This window comes from Lathamus discolor, chromosome 2 (genome assembly GCF_037157495.1).
Source record: "Lathamus discolor isolate bLatDis1 chromosome 2, bLatDis1.hap1, whole genome shotgun sequence".
Lineage (NCBI taxonomy): Eukaryota > Metazoa > Chordata > Aves > Psittaciformes > Psittacidae > Lathamus > Lathamus discolor.
This window is the reverse complement of record NC_088885.1, coordinates 121,179,756-121,205,645: the sequence shown is the minus strand read 5'-3', so window position 1 is coordinate 121,205,645 and position 25,890 is coordinate 121,179,756. Positions and strand designations below refer to the sequence as shown.

General features: G+C 39.5%; 1 protein-coding gene across 8 annotated transcripts in view; it reads right to left on the bottom strand.

Annotated features, from left to right (window-relative positions):
* The window catches only part of FAM110B (family with sequence similarity 110 member B), a 112,879-nt gene that overhangs the window by 66,852 nt on the left and 20,137 nt on the right, over positions 1-25,890 (bottom strand). For 4 of the 8 annotated variants that reach the window (XM_065668318.1, XM_065668319.1, XM_065668315.1 and 1 more), the window contains exon 2: positions 15,469-15,604. Coding sequence is in view for 1 of the 8 variants with exons in the window: in XM_065668324.1 (XP_065524396.1) it covers positions 416-482; positions 15,469-15,604; positions 22,419-22,538 (323 nt within the window). In the remaining 7 variants the exon portion in view is untranslated. Of the gene's footprint in view, positions 1-415; positions 483-3,180; positions 3,253-15,468; positions 15,605-22,418; positions 22,550-25,890 lie in introns of those variants that run through there. The other 4 variants (XM_065668324.1, XM_065668320.1, XM_065668317.1 and 1 more) reach the window with 4 other exon arrangements.

Genomic DNA, 25,890 nt, shown 5'->3' with positions numbered 1-25,890 from the left:
CCATTCCACATAATGTTCCTGAAGAAGAGCATACTTGCATCTCTGGCAGCTTGTAGACCTGGCAGTAACTTCATGGGGCTGATAAGATCCCAGACCCTTCTTCCAGAATGACTTGTGGCTTTTATCCAATCCTCTAATGAAAAATGAGCACACAGGTCACGTAAATAGGGCTACAAAAAATTAGTATAAATGAGGACAGACAAGTGCCCACCCCTCAAGCCTAGAGACTCTCACCCCTTGTTTTCACCCCTTTTCTGACCATTTGAGCAGACATTCCCCTCCCTGCTTAAGCACCCCAACTAGGGTGAGGGCAAGAGTGATCTTACCAAAACTGGCACGGGAGCTAGAGAGTGCTCTGAAGATGGGAAACATGCACCAGAGGAAGTCAGACACATCCCAGGGACAAATTACTTACTGGTCTGCCTTCTCAAACTTTTCTTGGGCAAAACAGCAGGCATTTTCTTCACCTTCATTTTCTAGACCTGGGGCCAAAAAAATGTTACCCAATTTCTCTATAGAACATGTCTGCATGGCATAGTAGCCTCACACAAGCCACCACTTGTAACACTACTGCTGTTAATAACCAGAATTTCTTCATGTGCCCATCCTCACAAAGTGCTGACTGCTTCAGAGACAAATTCCAAATCAGATGGAACCTTATATCCCTTTATCCTAGCTGCAAATCCTGTGTACTTCCAGAACACACTAACAGTTGTAGGTCTGAACTTAGTCTTCACTACGGACTCAAATACATTCTGTGAGCAATATATGCAGCCTCATCTTTTCTAACATCTTTGTACCCTGTGAAGGACAGAGCTTTTTTGAGATCTTTGGTTTTACACTGCATCAAGAAGGTGATATATCAGTGGTGAGTCTTAAAGTCCCAAACATGTCAGAGATGGAATGGGAAATCAGTAACCCTATAACATCATAACCTTAATATCAAAAAATAACCCTTTATTGTCCCTATAGAAATTAGGTACAAATATGTGAAAATAACATCAAAAGGTGAGTACTCAAAGTTAAGTGAAGTCAGAACTGGAGCTTTCATTCTGTCTCAAATATGTGTCTCCTGCATGCTCTACAGTAATGTAGTCTTTAGCAATATGAACAAGAAAGTCTCTCCCTATTCCCCAAACTTCTGCCTTAACCAGGATCTAAAAAAGCTGCTGTGCCAAAGCTAATCAGTAAATAAAACAGACACTGATATTTTCAAAGCAAATTCCATCAGTCTGTAGTCAAAACATAAGCAGCATAACCACAGTAAAAGGGCTGCTACAGAAGGAAAACATGAAGGAGTTTCAAAGTTGCCTAAGTGTTTAACACTGACTTCACTGTATATTTTAAAACAGAAACCACATACCTATGAAAAACTTTGCATAACTTAAAAACCATCATCATTTCTACACTCTGTTAGACTGCAACCACAAGCAATCCACCATATCCCCAAAACTAGCATAAATATTCATATTTGGATGGACTGAGGGCAAGCAATGTAAATAACCCTGCACACAGCACTGAGTTTTCACACCGATCAATTCAGCACACACGCTACAGTGTGTGCATGGCTAACCTGCAAAATCTGTTTCTCTCACCTCAAGTGTTCAAGCTACTCTGAGTAGTTACAACTGCTCCATTCATATAACTCTGTATTTGTTTCATTAAAAACAAATTGAAATAGCTTTGAAATATTGATGTAGAGAATAATTTAGAAGGCTTGTTTTCTCTTTGGGTACTTGGAATATAATCACTTAATGTTAAACTAATACACTACATCAAGAAACAGCAGCTTCTACTATTGTTTTGCATCTCATCAATAAAATTAGACCAAAAAACATCTTGCAGTAGTCACAAAATTTTTTAGGTCTCTGTATACATATTTTTTTCAACTCCCAAAACTAGTGAAAGAAGGGACTGGCATAAAACTAGAGATGCCTTAAAGCCTTCCCAATGACATATATATCTCATGTCTCTTAACCCATGGTATCCCTCCAGCTTTCCTGCAGCTGAAGTACGAGTTAACATTTGGCATAACTTACAGGCAACTTCATCCAGTAAATAAAAATAAAAGAGGTAAAAGTACCAAGGCAAACTAACTGGGGATATATGAGATGGTCTGGAGATTAACAAAAAAAATAAAGCCTAAAATGTGTAGAAGCTGTTTGTGGCAAGAGATGCATGCCTGCACTTGAGAAGTTCACTGTTTGAAAAAGACCAGAGTGAATAAAACCAAAACAAATGAGAAAAGGTACAAGAAAATATATACCTAAGAGGCATTGATACGCAAAGAACTCCAGAAAACGAAGGATGCCTTCCAGCTGGCTCATCAGCTTTCAAAGTCTGCTAGAAGCAGATCTACAAAACTTGGAAGTAAAGAAAAAAACCCCTGTCATTGCTGTATATATTATTTGCATCCTACTACTACAAATCTCAGAGGAACCTACCTGAAACTACTTTACAAACAAAATCACCCGGGCAAGATCTTTCCCAGCAGCAACACAAGCTGCAGTTCATAGCTGCCAACTGCATTTCTTGCAGCATGGGTATCACTTCTTTCACAGATAAATATACTTAATTTACATAGTCTTCAAGGCAGCCAGATGGAAAACAGTACTGATTTCTTGTCTGGGCCCCCTGCAATTTAGCACTTCGATTACGTGAGCTAAAAAGGCAGACACCCCTACCAGTGGTTAAATACTGCAGTCTGCAGCACACAGTGCTTCGTCGGTGGAGGAGGAGAGCAGATAAGGCTGGGGTCATGTCTTGGCAAGGATCAACCACCAAAATGAAAGCTTCACTGGATGAGGTCGCTATCGAGGACAGCCCCACCAGGACAGACCCCATAGCAAGCAGCAGAAAGAAGATGCCCCTTCTTAAAAACAGCATCACCTCCAACTGAAAAGTGCAGCCTGCTGGCAGGTAGGGTTAAGTATTTTGTGTTTGAATGTACTGTGAAAGAAGGTGTAAGACTTATCCTTCATATGCCTCGACCATCAGAAGAGTGAACCTGTGAAGAGCCTGCAGAAGTTGTACTCATGAGAACACTTGGAAACGTTTCCCAGATTGTTTTGGGGTTTTGTTTTTCTAAACATTAATGAAACACTGTAAGTTACAACTAAGAAAATGAAGACAGAAACAAAGATAATAAGATAGAACAAAGCTAAATATAGGTATAGTTACCTGATGCTTCAGATAACTAGTGAGTCATTTGAGGACCAGACTAAAAGCATTCGAACATTAAAGGCTGCTGGTGCGCAATCTGCAAGAGTGGAAGACTATATTACATGCATATCCAGGCTACATCTCACCGATCCTTTTCTTCCTCCTCCTCCCCAAGATTACCTTTATTTTATATGACAAGATGAATCCATTTTGTTCTTTATACAAAGTTCTTTAACACAAGGAGGACTATTAACTTGAAGAGACTCAAAATATTAAGCTAACAAGACATGAAGTTATCATCATTCAGGACTCTATATAATAAACACCTTCTTCTCCTTCTGTTAACATGGAAATTTAAAACATTGTGACTAAAATAGGTGAGTGCAGCAACTTGACATAATCATAAGCAATTGTTCAAGAAAATGTGATCTAATACTTGTAATTTAAAATTATCTTGCAATCTGACTTACAAAAAGAAAACAAAGATATCATTCAGGTGAGTCAACATTTTCATTACAGGCTGCCTATCACTGAAAGCTCAACTGAATGAGCACTGCAGAAGAACATGTTCTTGTAGAAATCATTATCAAGATGTAACTCGAAACAATCACAAAGTAAAGGTGGTCTATGTAAGTTTATTCATTTCTTCAAACCTGTTCTTATTAGAACACAAAGAAAAAACAGATGACAAATAGAAAGCTCTACAAAAGACAAAACCCTACTGGAATAACCCACAGGTAACAGAAAACTTCATTTAGAATTGATGCAAACGTACCAAGTTTGGATATCAGAATGACTGCATTTTAATGCCAAGCAGTTCTGGATAGAGACAACTTAAATCGCACTGAAATAGATGAGTTTATGCATCTTAGTAGTGCTTTGCTTAAGTAGTCCACCACTACGCACTCCTGATCAAATACTGTTCATGTAAGACATGAGAAAATACTCCTCTGAAAGTTTAAAGTACCTAAATTAATATAAATTACAAACTGTGGCTGCAACAGGCAGCAATGAAAGAAACAAAGTACATACATTTTTTTAAACAATATTAAACAGATCTATGCACAAACATGTCTTTCTGGAAAATACCTTACAGATCAGAAAACTATTTAGAAGATGTTGGCACATACAAATCAGGGAAGACTGATTTTGGTTCCAGATTGTGCATTTATCTAGCGTAAGTATTTATACTTATTAAGTCTATTAAGAACCCTATTATTAAGAAGCTTGTTAACTGTTGGTAGTAACAAGCTCTTCTCATGCCATGGTGCCATAGTAGGAGGACTCGGGGACAATGGTGAAAAGATAAAATCAGCCATGAATGAGTTCACTAGAAAATTATTTTCTGTCCTTTGTACTCCTCAGACTTCAATAAATCAGAGAGTCTAGTACTAGTTCCTTGGGGAAAATTAAATAGGGATTCTTTTCATTCAACTCACACTCTAAAAGACAGGCCTGAGTTGAAACATTTGATTTTATCCCATAGCAGGTAAGTCTGGATCAACTAGCATGATAACCATCACAACATTACCCACCCTTATGGAAGTATACGAACTACCTTGAAAAGCTACATTTGGAGGAATGGTGCAACTTCTGGCAAACTGGGAGATGGCCCCAGAAGTCCACTTAAGGCTCAACATATTGTATGTAAAAAAGGGAGTTGCTTCGCTTCACCAAGTGCAGAAAAAAAACATAGCCTTGACCTTCCAAACAGCTCAATATATTACTACTCATCACCACTAAGCAGAACATGCTGGTTTTAGCTGGTGTAGAGTTAATTTACTTCACAGTAGCTAGCATGGGGCTGTATTTTGGATTTGTGCTGAAAACAGTGTTGGTAACAGAAGGATGTTTTAGTTTCTGCTGAGCAGTGCTTACACAGAGCCAAGGCCTTTTCTGATCCTCACCCCATGCCACCAGTGAGTAGGCTGGGAGTGCAAAAGGAATTTTGAGGGGACACTGCAAATACAGCTGACCCCAACTGACCAGAGGGATATTCCATACCATATGGCATCATAATCAGCATGTAAAGCTAGGGGAAGGAAAAGAAAGGGGGGAGTGGAGGCACATTCACAGTGATGGCATGTGTCTTCCCAAGTAACCGTCACATGTGATAAAGCCCTGCTTCCCTAGAGATGGCTGAACACCTGCCTGCCCATGGTAAGGGGTGAATGAATTCCTTGCTTTGCTTAGCTTGGATGCACTGCTTTACCTGTTGAACTGTCTTTATCTCAACTCAAGAGTTTTCTCAGTTTTGCTCTTCTGATTCTCTCCCCCATACAACATAGGGGGCAGTGAGCAAGTAGCTGTGTGGGGCTTAGCTGGCCAGCCGGGGTTAAATCACAGCACCAGGGTTAAGTGAAAACTCCACAGTAGGCAGTTACTGCTCATGATTAGCAGTCAATTGATCCATGTGACCTACTGGCTGCATTTCGTACACCATTTCAAGTCCCTTACGCAACTGTATCTGGTAGATGCAACCAGGGCGTTATTCCACCTGATGCCTTTTTTTTTTTTTATCATTTGGACAGGCCTAAAAAAACTTACTGTTAAACAAAAATCTGAATCACCACAGGAGTTAAATTCTTTTACAATAGAGAGAAGATTCAATATGATCAGAACAGAGAAAATTATCTCTGCTCTGTATTACATGGTTTTGGAATATTCTACTTCATAAATATAAGTTACTCTTAGTTTTAAAGACTTTACAAAAGTCCAGGATTTGGTTGTTGTGGGGTTTTATGGCTCTTCAGAGAAGTAATAAAATCACATACCTAGTATTTTGACAGTGTATTTCTAGCAATTAATGTAGCTGAAAAATTCGTCATCTCTGAAAACATATCCATTAAAGAGACAGCAGGAACACCTAGTATGTTTAATTCTTAGGGCATGGAGGTAGAAGGTCTGTACATCTCCTAGGAGAATAAACTTTACAATTATCACAGCTGAAGGAAACGTTTTCAAAAGAACAAAGCTTGCAACTCAGCCTGGGTCATTTCTGCATATCAACACTGACTAATAGCTGAGAGCTCATCAAACTGTTGGTTGTTCTGGGTTTTTAAGAGTTTAACTATTAAAAAAAAAAAATCAGGAGGAAAAGTAAAGGAAATTCACACACCTCTGCCCCTTAGGTCATCTCCTCCAGCAAAACTGACTGCAGGAATTCAGGTCAGCATGAAACCATGCAAAAAAGCTACCATACTTGTTGCTGGCTTCCAGCAGCGAGCACCCAGAGCCACCTGGGACAGCTCCAGACAGGGACCACAAGGCTCACAACAGCAGTACTTCACTGGACACTGTGTACTCCAGGTGTGAATGCAGCTCTCCTTTTCAGCTGGCAGCCGCCATCTGATCATGACTCTGATCCCTGGACACTCTCATGTGCTCAAAGATTTCTCCTTCCCATCACTATTTTCTTCACCTTGGTTTGGAAAGGACTAGTGAAGGAGGGGGGACCTGTAAGCTTTTTCCTCTCAATGAATGCTCACTTCCTTCCTTCTACTAGGTCAAAACTCCAACACTACATAATGGAAAAGGCAAGACCATGAGGAAAAGACCACAAGGTGATCCTCCTAGCAGTCTAGGGCACCTTAGGGTTTGAAGGCCACATACAATGCAGGCAGAACAGTTCTGGAAGAGACAGTTTATTTCTCTTTCTGTGAGAAAAAAGAAACATTGAGCTGATGTTTATAAAAGCTTACGTAAACTGAAGTCTGAGATTTAAGATGGGCAGAGTTCCCTGGGTATGACTTCAGATACCAATATAATTCACCAATATGGCCGAGCCTGAAATCCTCCAAGAAATGTAAAATGAGCTGACACCAAACAAAAAGGAAGGAGATCACTCCAGCAGTGAAGAAAAAGATTCATCTTATCAGATCTTGCCCCTCCTCCTCTCTTGCAACTCTTCCATTTCTTTGCATGCTGGCTGACCCATTGCAATGGAGGGTTGCCAGTTTTGGCTCATTCATTATGTCAGAAGTGCCCTGTTGGAGACTCATCACTTTTCTCACAAGCCCTCCAGAGGGCTATATCCCTCTTCTTTTCTGCAAGGCTAACCATACTGCAGAAAGCCTCATCTCCCTCACTTACTCGCGCATGCTGTCCAACCCTGGTCCTCCTTCTCTCTAGTTTTGCCTCTACTAGTGCATCTACAAGCTTGTATCTTTCAGCAAAAACCATACTGTCAAGAGAAGGTAGTTTATCCACCAACATTCCTCCTTTGAATCAGCAGGGACACAAACACAACTGTTCAAAATGCATACTGGAGTAAACAATCCTTCATTTTGAGGAACAAGCAGAGGAACAACTACAGCTCACAGAAAACAGACATCAAGCCTATCACACGTAGCATAACGTAGGACGCACTACCTATGGCATAACCAGTAAGGGGACTGTGCACCAATGAATCCATGAATCACTATTCTTTTGCATAGAAGTACAGTCATTTTTGTATTATGTAGCAGAGCTTCAGCACAGTGTAAGAAAAGTTGGTGCCAGTAGAGGGAGGCAGTTGTTCTCCAGGACATTCATCTTCACATTCCTGATGCACAGTAGGAAGCCGAAGAGTTTGTTTTTGTGGAAGTGAACTCACCCCTTAGCCATTGTGTAAATGTGGCTTTAAATCAAGCTGTAATTAGATTTTGCTGTATTTAACAAAACACCTCTTGTTGCTCCTCTCTTCCAGCTCTAGACAGGAAATAAATGTATTTGTGAAAGAAAAAAAAGGAAAGAAGTTTATGCCTCTTCCCAGCACATGGCCGGGCACGCATGCAAAAGTAACTACAAAACACAAAACAATACACTTACAGGACACTCAATATTCACATTACATCGGAACACAAAGGTCTTTCAGCTGGTCCAGTGTTAAGCATCAGCTCACTGTTATCAATAATCAACGCATTAACTTTGTTAAAAGATACTAACAGTTCAATACTTGGTGTCTAGCTTTTCTTCATAAGTTTAATTTACTTGGCAAAATACACAAGTGGAAATTTTGTGCTAAGGATTCAAGTAAATTAAGGCTGCCATGTATTTGTTTTAGGACAGATCTTTTCTTTCCCTCTTATTTTAACTATTTTGGTCACAGCATTCCCATTTTTAACCAGCTTTATCCCTCCCTTCACAGTCTTTGCACAGATATATACCCCTAACATAAAACTGTGTGTGTTTTCTTCAAATCCGCTTTACTGCAATATATATACACCCACATGCAGGATGCTTCAATTCTGCTGAAGTTCTTCATGGACTAAACTGCGTATTTCCACTGCACTTTACATTGCCACCTGAGAAACCGCATAGCAAATGAAGTTGAGTCCACTAAGAACAATTAACAGTTTTGATTGTATTTTGACACCAAAGCTTATAAAAACTTTATTGGCGGTGACAGCTGTGGATACAATGGCAAACTGGTGCTAGGAAGTCAAAGAGGACATGCCCAAAGCCACACCACAAGTTAGCTGCTGACCTAAGAACAAAAAGTTTCTGCTCTTAATCTAGACTTTCTTCCCAGTGAGTCACAACCTACTGATAACTATCTGGTCTTCTAAAAGTTTCGGATTCTTTAGAAGAAAGGAAGAGACCAGCTGATAATTAATTACTTAAATCCTAAGCAAAGGTTGCATGCATGAAGTGACTCACAGAAGGTACTAATTTTTAAGAGTCTGAAAAGAGTACCTTCTCAAAACTAACCTATTTTGAGAACATTCTCTAGTATCCTGATTCCCTACATCCTGATCTATTGCAAGTTTTAAGAAGCCTAAGGCTAGTTTAGACAACTCAAAAGACAACTTTGTCCTGAAGTCTGTTTGCAGGTCAATCTCTAAATGGAAAAGATAAAAAATACCCATTGAAAGTACATTATCCTTCTACACCTGTAGGAGAATTCTTACATTGGTTTTCTTGACACAGCCAATTCTAGTGCTTCCTGAAGGCAAGATAATGAAGCTTGCTTCAGTACCAATCCAAAATGACAATTCAAAAATTCTTATGCGCAGTTTCTCTACAACTGTAGATCACCTGAGCAAAAACTCACAAGCTATGTTGCATCCTAAATAAAATAACTAAACATCCCACATAAAAGAAACCTAAATTTGACAACCAAAGAGACTATCAGGCACATTTATCTTTGCTTGCCTTCTTTTACCTATCAAAACCATGCGGTTTGTAGGGGTATTTTTTCCTGGAAGTCTGGAAATAATGGCTCAGTATAGTCCCATAATCCACAATTGTGTGACACATTTTGAATACTGTCTAACCTAGCCAAAACTTCAGGGGAAAAAAAATGGGGGGGGGGGGGGGGCGAGGGGGGAAGAAATCCCACAAAGTATGTATACAATGGTATGGTGCTGTAACTAGGAAAGAGAAGTTTCTACACTAACTCCTGAAGTGGAAGCAATACAATAGGATTAGCCTTATCTTATTTAAGTTTCTTAACAGCAAGACTGCATCCTCCTGACAGCATTCTTTTTTCAGCAGGACTCAAAGTCCAAGTAAGAGTCATTCTTAAAGTAGCAATAGCTTTGTTTGGCAGAGCTGGAACCATAAGGACAACACAAACAGCCAAAACAGTTTATTCATGTTTCATTCAAGAGGAAAAACTAAATTTCAGGCTAGACAAAAATAAGACACAACATACTTGAAGAAGCTTCCAGACTACCATTTTTAGATCATGGGCTGTACTTTTTCCTGCTTTCCAATTCATACTTAGGAAGGCGAGACCATAAAGTGGCTTCCATTGTGGCATTTCAAAACAGATTATTCTCTACATAATAATTAGTACCTTTCTTCTCATCACTTACAGACTGTTTTGCTAGGCTGAGAATATTATTTATGTTTATTTCTCAGAAACTTTTTTTAATCCCTTTCAAAGTACAAGCATCCTAAGCATAGCTATCTCATGCTCCATGAACTTTAGTGCAAATACCATAAGCATTTCTTTCTTTCTTAACAACTTCATTATAGTGTTTACACAGGAATACAGTGCTACTACTGTAACCATGCAAAGCAAATACGCTGTATTAAATGTAAGCTTTATTCAAAGTATAGCTTTAAAAGTCTTTATGAGATACTGCATCCTGGACTGCTAGTGCTAGTGTAGGGAAAAAGGCAAAAGGAAAACTAAATGACAGAGCTTTCATGCTAAAAAGAATTTTGGAGCAGTCAAACAGAAAACCAATGGGCTAAACATACTGCCAAAATGTGTCAACTGGTTTGCTGAAGTCAAACACTTTTCCATTCCACAGAGATGGTTTGAGTAGAAATGGCTGAATATTGGAAATGCCTCTTCTACAGATGTGTGTGTTGCTCCTTGTAACAACCTTCCCTTTGAAAGCATACTGGGGGCAGTACCTCTGGTAGTCTGATATTCTGCCACACAAGACCAAACTCACAAAATAGCAGCCCAGAAGAAATTCATGACTGGGAAAAACTAAAGATCCAGATTTGTCACTGTGATTAAGGGACACCGATGCTGAGGCATTTCATCCATCTTCAGGAAGCATTTTAGAAACATAAATTTAAGCTGTTCAAAATTTCTTGCCAGTATCTAATATCCCCAAATCTCTACCATATAGTCTAAGTTAGCTGCTACTAGGTAACAGCTGTCCTTAAGTTTACTGGAAACATACTCACACTGCCACTGCATGCTCCCCCACACTACTATCAAAAAATTTTGTAGTAGAATATACATTCCATACATCTTAAAAATTCAATATATATACTATGAATAAAACCACTCAGTAGTTTGAAAATTTACAAAATTAAAGTATGCTTGAAACTGCACTAAAATTCAGGCCTGTAATTCTGACATTTTGACTGTTTTCCTCCAAATAAGCCAAATCATTAACATTTGTAATTTGGATTCATGCCCTTCTCTATTAAGTCTCACACGGCAGCCTTTGCAAAGAAAATAATTCATCTATCAGCAACACTATACATCATCATATTTTATTATTTATCACTTTCTCCATCCTCTTAAGGGAAAACGTAAGTAGTCCAGAAAGTCTCCAACCCCAGACTCTCACACAACTCAAATCCCCTTCTTCCTTGTTGCTATGCCACTGCATCCCGAGCCACCCCTGCAAAAAAGACTTCAATTTTCTACATCATCTTCTCGAGCTATTTGTCTACTGAGAGATTGGTGACTACATGAGAGAGAAAAATGGTTAGGTAATAAAGAAGCCTGGATCAAAGCCACTTGAGAACTGGAAGTAGAAATCCTCTTTAAAATAACGATCAAATGTACTTCTGGCAAGCAAGCAAACCAGCATCAAATCACAATTTTCCTTCTGGTAGAAGCTAGCATGAACAGCACACAGACCACTAGCGAGAGACTTCCCAAGGAAATACAGCACTTGGGGAGAAAAGCAGCGCAAGGAAGAACCATCTTAAGAGGTATTTTAGAAAATAATTTCTGCCAGAAGTAAAGCACTTAAGCAAGACTGAAATCCCATTAACGAAGAAAATAAGAAGAGAGAAACACCATCAGCCTCTTATAGTAGAGTTTAAATAAAGTCAAAGGTATTAGTGGGGGCACAGGGGAATAGAAATGGAAACAAAGGCATAAAAGCTGGTGCACTATGAAAATCTGCACTGTTTCAGTTCTTAAGAAAAAAACAGCAAACCCCCCACAACACAAAACACACAACGTGGTTTTATTTCAAGAACTTTTTTAGATGGAGCCAAAATGCTGCTGCATTTTACCTCCTCTAGCAGGAGAAAAATTCAAAGAACATTTACTGTTCAGAGCTTCTTCTGTACAAAGCGGAAAGTTTTTATGCTAGCCCTTAACACTCCAGTTGAACGAAGGCACGTTTTTTGGTTTTGCAATCATTATATTTGGGTTTTTTGGGAAAAGAAAAAAAAATCTCCACTGAAAGGCACACATGGCATGTGCACAGAGCTGCTTTTGCTGATGTCACTACCACAGGGCAAAGTATTTTAACTCAGGAAATGCAGAAAATAACTGAATAAGAAAAAAAAATCAATCATAAGCAGACTGAACTTGCTATTCCAAAATTCCAATCTAGTATTAATTGCAATAAAGCAGAGAAGATCCATGAATAAAATCCAAAACAATAATGAGTCAGAGATACAGCAATGCCTGAATAAATCAAAATCATCAGTTTTGGTTTCTGGTACAGAAGTTTACATTTGAACACAGCTGGATCACAGTCAACTAGCCAGCTCCCACAGCAGCACCTTTAAACTGTATTGATTTCTACAGAAGAAAAGGCACTGTAAATCTGTTTGAGCAGAATTGCGTCATTCTTTTGGTTGGCTTGAAGAAGTAAATTAAATGTTTTCCATTAGTATGGTGAAGAAGCCATGCAATTTCGTTTTTATTTCGAATGCAGTCTCAAGTTACGGAACACTTTAGCTAACTGTGGCGAAGACTACATGTTTCATGTTTGTAAAGCCAGCAATTCATGCTTATGTGAAACCAGATGTGTATATTGCACAGTTCCCAGGGTTTTGGAGGTTTCCTAAATGTACTGCTGTTGATTAAAAAAAGACCCTGCTTTTCAGTTAAATCATGGAATACACTGAAGCAGAAACAACATACTCTTGCAGGGAACAGGGAAGAAAGGGAGAGCAAAGGGGGAAGGAACAGAATAAAACTTTAAAGGAATAAAAAACACAGAACAGAGTATGAGCAATACTGTAGTGCAACAAAGAGCAGCACAGTTCTGAAGAACCAATAAGCATAACATTACTTGAGGTAACAAGAACTCCTTGATCAATTATTCATGTAATTTACAACAACAGTTACAGCTGCATCAATGAAAAAAGAAAATCTAGGGCAAATATTAAATCTTCACAGCTATGAAGTGCCCTTGATTTTCACCAGAACATTTGGCTGTCTTGTATCATGTGTTTCTGGTTAGCAACACACCCCTACAACAAAGGGAAACAAGAGACAGAAAGGCACAGAGCAAACTGCCTTGCTGGAAGTAGTGACAGCATTCAAGGCTGCATTTCAATCCTGGACACTGCATCTCCAAAACCTGCCAGTACACTACACTGTTGTACTTGAATCCTAACCACAACCACCACCACCACTACCCCACTTCGATACATGCACGCATCCTGTGGGATTATGCAGATATCCTCTTTGAAGTCTTTACTCTCTCAACGCATAAAACTGCACTTTTTAAGTCATGTTCAGAACAGATGCTCTTGTTTTGTTTTTTTGTGTGCCTGGTTATCTCAAGTTGTATTGGTTCATGCACTCCTAAGGCAAATGTAACATAGGGAAACATTAAGAGAAGAAATATCTCTGGACTGTTTTTCCTCCTCCAGTTTGAAATCATTGTATAATCACCATAATTTTTTCTACTCTGCCAAGGTTTCAATACAGTATCCTTTGTTGTTCAAGATGACCTTGCTAGTGGACTGGAGAAACACAGCTGAAACTGAATTCAAAGTGAGAGAGAAATGGAATGGTGTAAGAAAGGAATGAGAGGGCCTAAGCACACTTTTGTGGTCTTACTCACAGGCACATAGAGTAGATCATTTATTAAGATTATGGGTCAAAATGCTGACTGTGCTAATGGGAAAACTCACGCAGATTTTTATTTTACTCTACAGATGGTAGGACAATGAAATTTGGTCTAGTTCACAGCTCTAATTCCAGTCTAAATTTAAAAGTTCAATAAAGGATTAACAAGGAAAATCTACAATTCTTCTCAGATAAATCGAGGAATACATATTTAAGGAACCTTCCAACAATGAACTTAACACCTTAAAAAAAATACAGAAGCTGGCAGACCTTTTTAAAAACTTATATTTAATCTTGAAGAAATCTGTAGAAAATATTTCCACAACTACTCACTTTTTTCAGCCGAGTCTCTACATAAAGTTTGATTAATCTTGCCAGTATGAAGGAGAGATTTTGCATATACTATCACTAACTGCAAGGTCCTACACCTGGGTCAGGGCAATCCCAGGCACAGCTACAGATTGGGCAAAGAAGAGATTCAGAGCAGCCCTGCAGAGAAGGACTTGGGGGTGCTGGTTGATGAGAAAATGAACATGAGCCAGCTTCAGTGTGCGCTCGCAGCCCAGAAAGCCAACCGTATCCTGGGCTGCATCAAAAGGAGCGTGACCAGCAGGTCGAAGGAGGTGATCCTGCCCCTCTACTCTGCTCTCGTGAGACCTCACCTGGAGTATTGTGTGCAGTTCTGGTGTCCTCAACAAAAGGACATGGAACTGCTGGAACAAGTGCAGAGGAGGGCCACGAGGATGATCAGGGGACTGGAGCACCTCCCGGATGAAGATAGGTTGAGGAAGTTGGGGCTGTTCAGCCTGGAGAAGAGAAGGCTGCGTGGAGACCTCATAGCAGCCTTCCAGTATCTGAAGGGGGCCTATAGGGATGCTGGGGAGGGTCTTTTCGTCAGGGACTGTAGTGACAGGACAAGGGGTAACAGGTTAAAACTTAAACAGGGGAAGTTTAGATTGGATATAAGGAGGAAATTCTTTCCTGTTAGGGTGGTGAGGCACTGGAATGGGTTGCCCAGGGAGGTTGTGAGTGCTCCATCCCTGGCAGTGTTCAAGGCCAGGTTGGATGAAGCCTTGTGTGGGATGGTTTAGTGTGAGGTGTCCCTGCCTATGGCAGGGGGTTGGAACTAGATGATCTTGAGGTCCTTTCCAACCCTAACTATTCTATGATTCTATGATTCTATGTTCAAAATCCTGGCTATCTAACAAAACCACAGCGTAGCCGAATCTCCCCAAGTGCTGGGTCTGAGGTGCCAATAGGTTCACAGTTCTTAGGGTCATGTTTCCCTTTCGTCCATCAGTATCTGTCCTTTACAAGCCACTATGAGTTCTGGATGACCATACGAAGAAGTAATTCTAGTACTGGTAAACAGAAATTCATCATATGCAAAACTCATTCTCCTCCCCTTGCTGAAGACATCCGAGAGCGTTTCCATATTTTTGCGGCCACTTGAAGCAAGCTCTGAATACGGCAATTAAAGTGGGATATGATTCTAAAAACAGAGCATGCTGTAGAGCTCTGAAACAGCCTGTTCCCTTGTCAACAAAGGACTGCGGATATATCTTTCTACTAATACCATAAGGAATTACTTCTGGCTCTAACCTACAATGCACTATGTTGTTTTTTTTATCCCCTCCCCAGCATTCTTATGACAACATTTGTATCAGGTAGCAAACAGCAATACACATAAAAGCAGAAGAAAGCTCAGAGATGCATTTGTGTGTTTATTTAGCAAGAAAAGAAATACGTATTTTGAAAATTGTATCAACCACTTTAATTCACTATTAAAAAATTAATCTCTTTACCTTGATATAAGACTTCTGGGCTCCTGCTAAGGCTTGTCTGGCCTATTAGGAGGTCTTCACCTTTAGCAGAGGTCTCCAGACGGAGGCAGGTCTCTTCAACCACAGACTCCCAGAGGCTCCTGCAGCAGTGCAGTGCCTGGAGACACAGGAACAGGGAAAGCACTTAGCTTCATCATCGTGCATCAAAGACGCAGTTTTAGAACAGGCAACAAGTGTCCTTTCAGGTTGAATCTTTCAGCTTAAGCAACATAAATTTCAGTGACCAGAAATGTACATCTTTTGGAGACTGAAAGGCTGCAAAGAGGTGGCTAATGATGCCAGCCGAACACTCAGTCAGCTGTACATTTCTCTAGCACTTGTATTATTAGTCCTAACAGCATAATCTCCAAGCTCCAAAATTCAACAGGCAACTACAAGTATCAGTTCCGGGTTACTCTCATGTCATTATTTTCCACATACTGAAACTGCTTAGAGACACACTTTGAGAATGCTTCATAGTGAAGAGCACAAGTGGCAAGACAACATCTGCCCAGGAGTCAAAAGAGTGCTGTGCCACTGCAGGCAAGAAACCCAGCCGGCAAACCATCTCACCTCCCTGCACATGACCTCCACCCAAGTGACAAAGCAACCCTTGTTAAATATGCACACCAGAACACTTTGTTTTGCTCAGAAAAAATCTGTTCAAGCAATAAATTCAAGAAAACAGTTGTCTCATAGTTAACACACTGAACAGGCAGCAATATTTGTGAGGTATCAGTTACCCTGGGCTTCCCCACTCCAAGCCTCTGGAGAGCCTGCCTGAGTTTGGGTCTTGACACGACTATATCTAAGAACCTAAGATGAGAGTTCATTTATGTTGGGTAGGTGGATGGACCTTCATCTTTGAGACCGGCTGCCTTTGAAACAGCAGTACAACAGAAATGAGCAACAATGGAGGGATTTCAGAGACACGTGGGCACCTTCACGTAAGCGCTTATAAATTCAAAAACTAACAAGAGGAAGATGAAGGCACAGACATATTCAGAGTGACAGAACATTACAGCTACTCACTTATGGGACTGTTGCAGTATCATTATTATGGTATTTGGTAAAAGAAGAAAGAAAAACACCCTAGCATTTTAAAACCATGGGAGGAAAAAACAGGCATGTTTAACAAACTTGCCTTGTTTAGTACAACAAAGCCCAACAACAGATGACCAATGAAAAACACATTTTTGTATTATTACAAATTATTCTATGATTCTATTCTGACATTCCAAATCACTGTATTTTAAGCAGTAACTCTGAACTGATACTCATTTCAGTCTCAGAACTAACACACTTTTGTGAACAAAATTATGGCAACAGCCCATAGTTGAAGGTCCCTGTAAGTTCATATTGAACAAGTCAGTGGGAAAAAAGGGAACACGGCCATTAATTACAGCTAGTAATGCCATGCTTCTTGGCCAGCAGCTTAAACAAGTTCAAATATAAGCAATTTTCTCTCCAAGTTAGGTGATAATTTTTACAGCTGCCAACCGGTCAGAACAGAATACACCTCCAAAACCCCTAGAAGGCTGCTGGATGTACTGCTTGAAATGAAAAACGCATGATACAATACTGTGGAGAAAAAAAAAATTGGGTCTGTGCAGGCAAATATCCAGCTTCACGAATTCCTCCCTTTCTGCGTTGTTGAAATTGGAGTCCCTTGCTCTCCTTTTCTCCACCAAGTTGCTGGTTTAGTCTGCAAAGAATACAGGTTGTAGCTCCCAAATTTACATCTGGTGGTGGTAATGTTGCCAGTCTCCTATGGAAAACACGTAACACTAAGTTGAATATATTCATGTTTACAGCAGAAAGTATGGTATGAGTGTATGCGTGTGTATGCCTATGCACTATATATATACATATATATATTTAAGTGGCTGCACAATTATCAGTCAGCTTCTCTGAGACACTCAGAACTGCACTTTAAAAATATTTTTATGAAACTATTTTGTATTTATAGACTACATCCTGAGTTTCAGCCTTTATCCAACAAGCCAGAGCCTTTTATGACACACGTCGTTTCCTGCTTCGCTGTCCAGTATCAACAAGTCTTTGGACTTTCTTTCTAAAAAGAGTTTTCATCCTCACTTGCTATGTTCTTCCTCTCTTTCATTCTCTTGCTAAATATGAAATCAAAGATTTAGCACTCACAAAAATACACACCTCAAGAGAGGCCACACCTACATCGGAAAGATCCGTGAATGAATCAATGGGCTTATTTCCCAACAGTCCCAAAGGCACCTATCTAAACTTTAAAACCTCACTTGAGCCTACCCTGAGGCTTCAATTATCCAAACTAAAGTCTTTAAAAATGCAGGATTTCTTGACAAAGAAATAAGCTGATACGGAAACTCAGCAGCAAATGATTAAGTGTTTGATAGCTGATGCTTTGATAAGGCGTTACCTTAATCATTGCCACTGGGGAGAAACTGAAGTCAGGAAACTGAAACAATCTAGCTACTCAAGTAAATAAGATATACTTTCTGTGCCAAAAGAGATACGAATGCTTTCTGAAGCCAAACAGACCACAGATCCTGAGAATAAAGTTATTTAACAAAGCAGAAGAGGTATAGGAGATCACAGCTGTACATGTAACTAGAAACAAAGAAATATTAACCAGTGGATATTGGCGGAGGGAGGGGTAGGAATTAGTCTCTTAATACAGTCCCTGAATTTTCATAGGCAGAAGGTTCTGACTCGCTACTCTCACATCTCTACAGCTTTCAGGTAAAAAGCTCACATTCAACATAAATTAGAAGGTGTACTCAATTTACAGAACACAACTTTCAGAAAACTTAATTAGTGTGTTAGGAAGAAGCCACATCCACTAATTCCAACAGTTCCTACTCCTGTAGATAGACATGTTTTCATTAAAAACAACAATAAAACTAAGCCGTAATCTGCTCACTTACCCAGCATTAAACCACTGGGGGAAAAAAAGAAAAAAAAGGAAGAATCAAATTAGAGAAAACCAGAAAAAAATCAAATTAGAGAAAACCAGAAAAATAAGAAGTCAGGCTTCCAGTGTTCACATTTCAGAGTGTTATGGTATACACTGCTCTATACTACCTTTGGTGGCATATAAATGCATAAGTATCTTCAATATTGGAGGTTATACTTCTGAGCTGGAAACCTTAGCTTTCACACTGTCTGACTTTATACACAACTGTTAAACTTCGCCCCAACTTAGACTAAGAATAATAAATTTCATCGTAAAGCAAGGCAACTATGAGAAACTAAATAGAGCCTTACTAACCACAAAGTTTGAAGAAAATGCTGGTAATTTTCCCAACCAAGAGTTACATCAACTCGACAGCTGGAAGGCAGCAATGTCTTTAAAAGTTTCACAGTTTCACTACCACTATTCTTGCAGCTGTAAGCATCCCACTAGGCGGCTCTGGATGAGCACAGCTATCCAGCCACTATATACTGCCAGGGGAGTTACAACACATTTACAGAAGAAGCAGAAGGTACATTCATCTCATAAATGTTAATTATACTGACAGAAAGCTTCCACCAAAGCATATTACCAAAACCCAGCACACTATTTTTTTTTGTTTGCAGGTACATACATATGAACATTTGTAAAATATAAATAAGAGACAAAAAAGCAGAGTTTTCATTTTACCCTCGTTAGCTTTCTGCCCACATTCTCAGATGGTGTCTTTTCTAATCTCCAAGACCGAGGATTTTATTTAAGGTTTGTATCAGTTATGGATTAACTATGCCTATGAAAATACATCAGGTACAGACAAGCTGTCAATTTACAATCTGCATGCACTGCTGTCCCATTTATCAGGAAAACAAAACAGAGTCCTCAAAGCAATCATGTAATTACTTACAATATCAGAGCTTCTGTCCTTCCAGTGTTCCTCACTGGACTCCTCTTAAGTTTATAAAAGTAAATAATAAAATAGGTATTTATCCTAGGAGCATTTTAATGGAGGTCTCACACTTTCCTGGAATAAATCAGTCATGAAAGTATAATAGAAAAACAAAGGAAAAAAAGGAAAACAGAAAAATAGGTTTTCTGGCCAGCATGCTACCTGGTTCTGCAGGATGGGTTTTCTTTTTCTAGATTTAAAAACAAAAAGGATGAAAGTAAGTATAGACATTATGATGGAAATAATTAGGATTTTTACGCATCAGTGGGGAGCCCAGTAAAACAGGGCTCCAAAGATGAGTAAAAAGAGATGGCATGTCTCTTGAGGAAGAAACTGTCTTGGAGGGTAATGAAAGGCAGGGAAATTACAGTATTTGATGGACCTAATGCGTTTCCATTTTGCCACTTTCCTTGTGTGCCTCAGGAACAACAGCTGGATGCCAAGCATATGAATGACAGCAAAAAAAGCAGTCAGATTCAGGTCTGCTGATACAAACAACTAAGATAGGTAGTTATCAAAGAGGATGGACACAACTGTGATGGAGAACCGCCCCTCCAAGAAGCTCCACTGAAAAGCAGCAGATGATTGAAAGTGCTTCCCAGTTGAAAGCACAAACACAATTCAAGAGGTACTAACTAAAAACTGCAACAGCACATTTACGAGCTGAGTATATATGCTAATGTACAATCTTCTAATGTACAGTCTCTGCCCCTCTTGCAAAGGGACTCACAAGAAGAAAGCCTGTATACTTGTGAATGTTTCTAGGTTTGGTGACAATGGCAGAGCTCAGACTTGAAAGAAAAGCTGTGAAACAGTGAGGAAAATAAGGTATATGACAAAAAGCAAGTATAGCAATTCAAGCATGGGGTGCTGTGAGGAGCAGAAAAAGCCTTGACCCTGTGTAAGTACTGCTCAGCAATAACGAAAACATCCCTGTATTACCAACTGTTTTCAGCACAAATCCAAAACATAACCCCATACCAGCTACTGTGAAGAAAATTAACCCTATCCCAGCCAAAATCGGCACAAAGTAATGAGAGAAGATAGGCTTAACAGGAAGCCTGGTACCATGATGAATTTTAAGTAAACATGACTAGGAAATTCAGTCAAAACAATCCAGTTTAAGCTTTCCCTGTGAAAGGAAACAGCAAAATACTACACTGCCTTATTATTACAGACATTACAGAGAACCATAAAATAGGGAACAGAAGTTGAAATTAAGGCAAGAGACTCTTTGTAAGAATTTCTCTAGTAGTCAAAGTCAATTAAGGTCCTACAAAGGGCATCATTAAAGTAATTAACTCATTCAGGGATACCAATGAGACTAATGATTTGGGGGTCCCAAAAGTGAATTAAGGCTTGGACACAACCCTGGATACTTCCATTTATAAAAAAAGCGTGCACTGAGTTTTTAGTGATGATCTAGAGAACATGTCAGCATACACAGTCTTAAAGGTATGTATAGTACAAGGGTTTCTGAATGACAGCCTGGGTGCAGCACCTGAAGTAGACCAAATCCTAAGTCCCCTTTTTTTGAGTTTGCAATTTAGCTTTATTCATTTTTCATAGCCCCTGTGAAAGCATAACCACTTTGTGCATGAGATGCAAGCAGAGTAATTGGTTTGACTTTAGGACAGACATTAGGAGAAACCATACGCTATCACCATCTCTGCCTGATATTTAGGAGAAATCTTAATACAAGACATTCATGAAAATATACATGAGTATAATTATATGCAGCTGCAGAGAGAATTACACGCATTACACCACCCTGTCTGCATTCTCACAACAAACTTTCCGAAGATTAGCAGTACTTAATGGGTAGAGCTGGAATTCAACTAAGCATGAAAGAAAAGCATGGAACTAAAAGCATGAACTATGCATGAGAGATTTTAAACCTGATAAGGGTGACACCTCTCTGGCTTTTAATAGCAACACCATTATGATTTTAAGAAAGATACTCTGGAACACATAGACCCTTTCAAAAGTCTTTGCAACATCAAAGTTACACAAATGTTATTTAATGCCCTTGACAGATTTGGACTCATGACTGTTTTTGTTTCAAATCCAACCACAGTTGGAGAAGTGCGATTTTTACGCAAATTATGAAACAAATTTGCTGTAGCCTCTAATCTTCCCCTCATCTTGCCATATTTGCACAAGACAAGCTGTGCAAGAAACATGGCATTCCTAAGCCTTCTATCCGGGTACTGAACCACCACATGAGATGTGTTAGTTCTCCCCTGGCTATGACCAAGGGACAATGACCCACATTCAAAACAATAAAAGTGATACACAATCCCATCAAATGATCAGATCAAGACAGCTCTCAGGTTTTCAGGACACAAATGCTGAGGTAAAACCTGCCCAAGCAATTCTGCCAAAGATCAATGCCAGGCAACTGCAAGAGTGGTTCTCCAAAGTACCTGAATGACTAGAGGCAGTAGGGGACTTTCACCAGATCTACGGAAGACCGAGAAGTATAAAAGTGCCAGATGGTTACTGAATACTGAGCCATGCACGCATTTTGGAGGAGTTTCAGGTCACCTTCATTTGCTCTCTAGCCAACACAACAGGAATTTATATAATATAAAGTTGAGAACTAGAATAAATATTGAGACATCTGCAAACACACACACAAAAAACACCACACACAACACCCCCCCCCCAGGTTATGTACTTCAGAAGAAATAAGAAACGACTGGCAGGAGGAATAAACTGAGGAACACGATCACTGATTTATCACTTTGTTAGGCATGACTGAAATACAGCTGGATGTTACAGCCTGTAAAGGCAAATTTTCCTCTGTCCTGAAAGACTTTCCAGCCCACACAGGAAAAAAAGCCAGGTGCAAGGGCAATATACAGTAGAACACAGGATATCAATAATCCAACTTTAATGAGGCTGAAACAGGAGTCCTTGCATCACACTCGTGAGGACAAGATGTCTTACCAAAGGCCTTTCTCCCTGGACGACAAGAAGTGAAACCCATCCCTAGGCCATGGGCTCAGCGCTTAGAACAACACAGTAGGTACTTACAAAAGCAGGAATTAAGCACAAGATGTCAACTCTGCAAAGTCTTCCTTCATCAGATGCATTTAATAACATTCTTATGCTGCACACCACAATTTTGAGAGGCAGAGAAGGAAACTGCTTCATAACTGATGCAACTCCAGCTTAGGCTACTTGGGGCAATTCTGGACAAAAGTAAAAAAACATATTTAAGATCCCATGATTGTTCACTTTTCCTTGTTTAAAGCTCGTTATCAAAATCTGGGTACTGGTTAAATGATTTTAATGAAAACAATGTCAGCGCAGCACTACAGCACTTCCACATCCCAGAGAAAGTGAATCCAGGCAACTGATCCTCTCCAAGTAGTAGGAAGCTGGCAAACACAGGCAAGGGGCAAGCAGCCAAACCAACTACTACCACTAAGAGCAGTATAAATCAACAGTTTGAATCAGAAGGTCTTACACTTGCTTTCTGAGGACTTAGCAACTTATTGCTTCTTTTATAAACATTTATCAACCTTGTGTCAGGTTGCTATGGCAAGGCATCAAAGTGGCAACAGCCTGATGTTGATTTGGGCCACTTTTGTCAAATGTCAAATCAGGAGCTTAAGAGACTATATTCTCACACTGTTCTGACAACTCAAACATAGACTTTTGACACTTTTGTCATACCTTATAAATAAAAATACCAAGGCAGGACATCAAGCATTTGTATTGTATCACTACATGCAGGATGAAAGACCAAAACAGCTGATAGGGCTTTTACATGGGTTGTCATGTGCATTATCTTCCTTTGGTAACTCTTATTTAACAGCACTAAGGTCAGGGAGGAAGGAAGGAGCGTCCAGTATTTTAAAAGAAGCTTTCAAAACAGGAACAGAATTCATAAAGAAGACAGTTATTTCACAGCAGCAGTCAGAAAGAAGAGAAAGGATGCATGTGAGGTTGCAACCTGAAAGCTGCATGTCATCAGTCCACAGAGCTAAGCCTCTTCTACCCTGAAGCCAAAAGGCAACTGAGAGATCATCCTACCCTGTCACTCCTTTTGAAACTACCTGGCAATTCTTTTTTAACTAATAAAGATAGATCACTAACACCTGCACTGGGTAATCTTCGGAATTTCAAATGGTCCCACAGCTAAGGAAATAATGCCGCTCACTTGGGTTACAAAAAGATCTCAAAAAATACATGCAACATTTCTGTATATCAGAACATGGTTTTTTTTTCAGCAGAATCCCTCACATATCCCTACCAGTGTGCATTTCAATGATTTCGCCAGACTAATAAAATGTCAATATTCTCCTTTGTAAAAGTTGCTAACATTTGCTGTATCAGATATGCTGATGTTTCTGCAGAAAATTCTGTGCAAGTTAGTACAAAGACAGGCCCCCCCAAACAAGTATTAAACCCCAAACACTGAAGTTGAACATTCTGAATTGTAAGCTCAAATGTATAAGGCATCTAAGAAGGTGCTCATGTAACAAAAAATTAAGCTCCAAGGCACTAAAGACAAAAGAAAAACACACTCAAAATTAAGTCCAACACCTAAAAATATTTCTACCTTAACCTCAATTGCAGTGCTATCATTTCTACTGATACATTTTCGTACTGTGGAAACAAATGAGTTTCCAATTATGTCTGTATGCAAATAAAGGAGGGGAGAAATTTTCAGAAGCATGCCTCCTTAAGACCCTGTTGAAGTGGTTCACATGATGGAATTCAAGCAGAGTATGTTCCAATTCCCTTGCCACAAAATAGGCAATAATTATTTTATTACACTTCAAAGAAGCTATACTGTTCCTGCTGTAGCTGAACCCAAGACAGGTAGTATACCAAAAGTCACTCTTTGGTCACTAGCTATAAAATTTACAATAAAATATGTGGGATGTGAACAGAATTTGATAAGGTATACATAAAATACTTTCACATTTTTCTCTCCCGTGTTTCATGTTTTTAGTGATCTAGATAATCTTTGCTCATTTTACATGCAAAAAAAACATAACTACGCAAATTGAAATTTGCTGGATTAAAAAGAGATTTTCAACATACAACGAATTGCTGGGAACTAGCTCTCTTTGCATTGACAACACTTTAGCACTTACACCACACAGCAATTTATTTGGGATGTTACTATTTAGTCCTGCGTGGGTGTCAACTGAGTTGCTTCGAAGTCTGCTTCACATCTATAGTACTTATTGAATGAGAAGACGCAATTATATTAGTCACACAGGCTGACTACAGTATCTAAGGCTTCTGCGCATCGCACTTTAGGAAGTTACAACCTGCAGCTCCACACACTGGAAAACTTCCCCTGAAAGCGATAAATATAGTATTTATTGTCTTTTGTCAGCACAAACCCAAGTTTTGCAGGCAGACAGGTACCACTGGCAGGTCCTGCACCAGAGGATGGGAGGGTTTCTGACCTCTCTCACATCTACAAGATCTTGGGGAAGAACAGGAGGAAAAGAAGCGTCAGGTTTTTACACTTAAAATGACCTTTTCTTCCTCAAGTTTGCTCTCCTTGACACAGTATTAGACATCAAAATAGAGACCAATTCTCTAAAACTTCACATTGGAAGCAACTGCTCCAGAAACAACTCCAAGATGTCAAGACAGATGGCATCAAACTTACTTAACCTAATTTTTTTGTCAAGTACAGATCCGTAGCTTACAAACAGCACATTTTAGAGAAACCTCTTATCTTGATTTACAGAACTTGCAAACTGCTGGAAAATTCATTACATCTCCTGCGTGTGTAAGTTGTTCCATGTTTAATTATGCTAATTTAACTACCCTTGCCTTTGGTTCTAGGGACACAGAAGCTTAAGGGGAAATTAAAGACTATATAAGAAGTATTTTCTCCAAGTTTGTTTAAAATTTTAATACAGTTGATTACTGCAGCTAAAAGAGCGCCAAGAATTTCCCTGTTCTTCCACTTCACATATTTAACAGTTTTCCCAATTTAACAATTTTCCCAATTTAATAGTTTTCCCAATTTCTCCAGTTTACACATTTAACACCAGGCCAAAGCACTGGTGCTGTGGAGCTAAACACACAGGGAGGTGATTGCAGAGGAAGAGGAATCAGAAAGCTAGACAAGGCCAAGGGAGATACTCCATGTCTTGGTATCCCCCAGTGAACTAAAACAAGAATTGGCAAGATTTTGTATGTATTTATTTATTTAGCTCACAGAAATGTTTTCATGAATAGAAGAAAAGAGTGCTGTGGCAAGAGCAACACCACAAGACCTGCCTTATTTCCTATGGATGATCACATTCCACGCAAATGATCATCATAATTTTAGGCCAAGAGGTTTAGATTGGATATTAGGAAAAAATTTTTCCACCAAAATGGTGCTCAGGCATTGGAACAGGCTGCCCAGGGAAGTGACAGAATCACCATCCCTGGAAGTGTTCAGAAAATGTGTAGATGAGGCTCTCAGTGACATGGTTTAGTGGTGGTCTTGGCAGTCCTGCTGTAACGGTTGGACTTGATAATC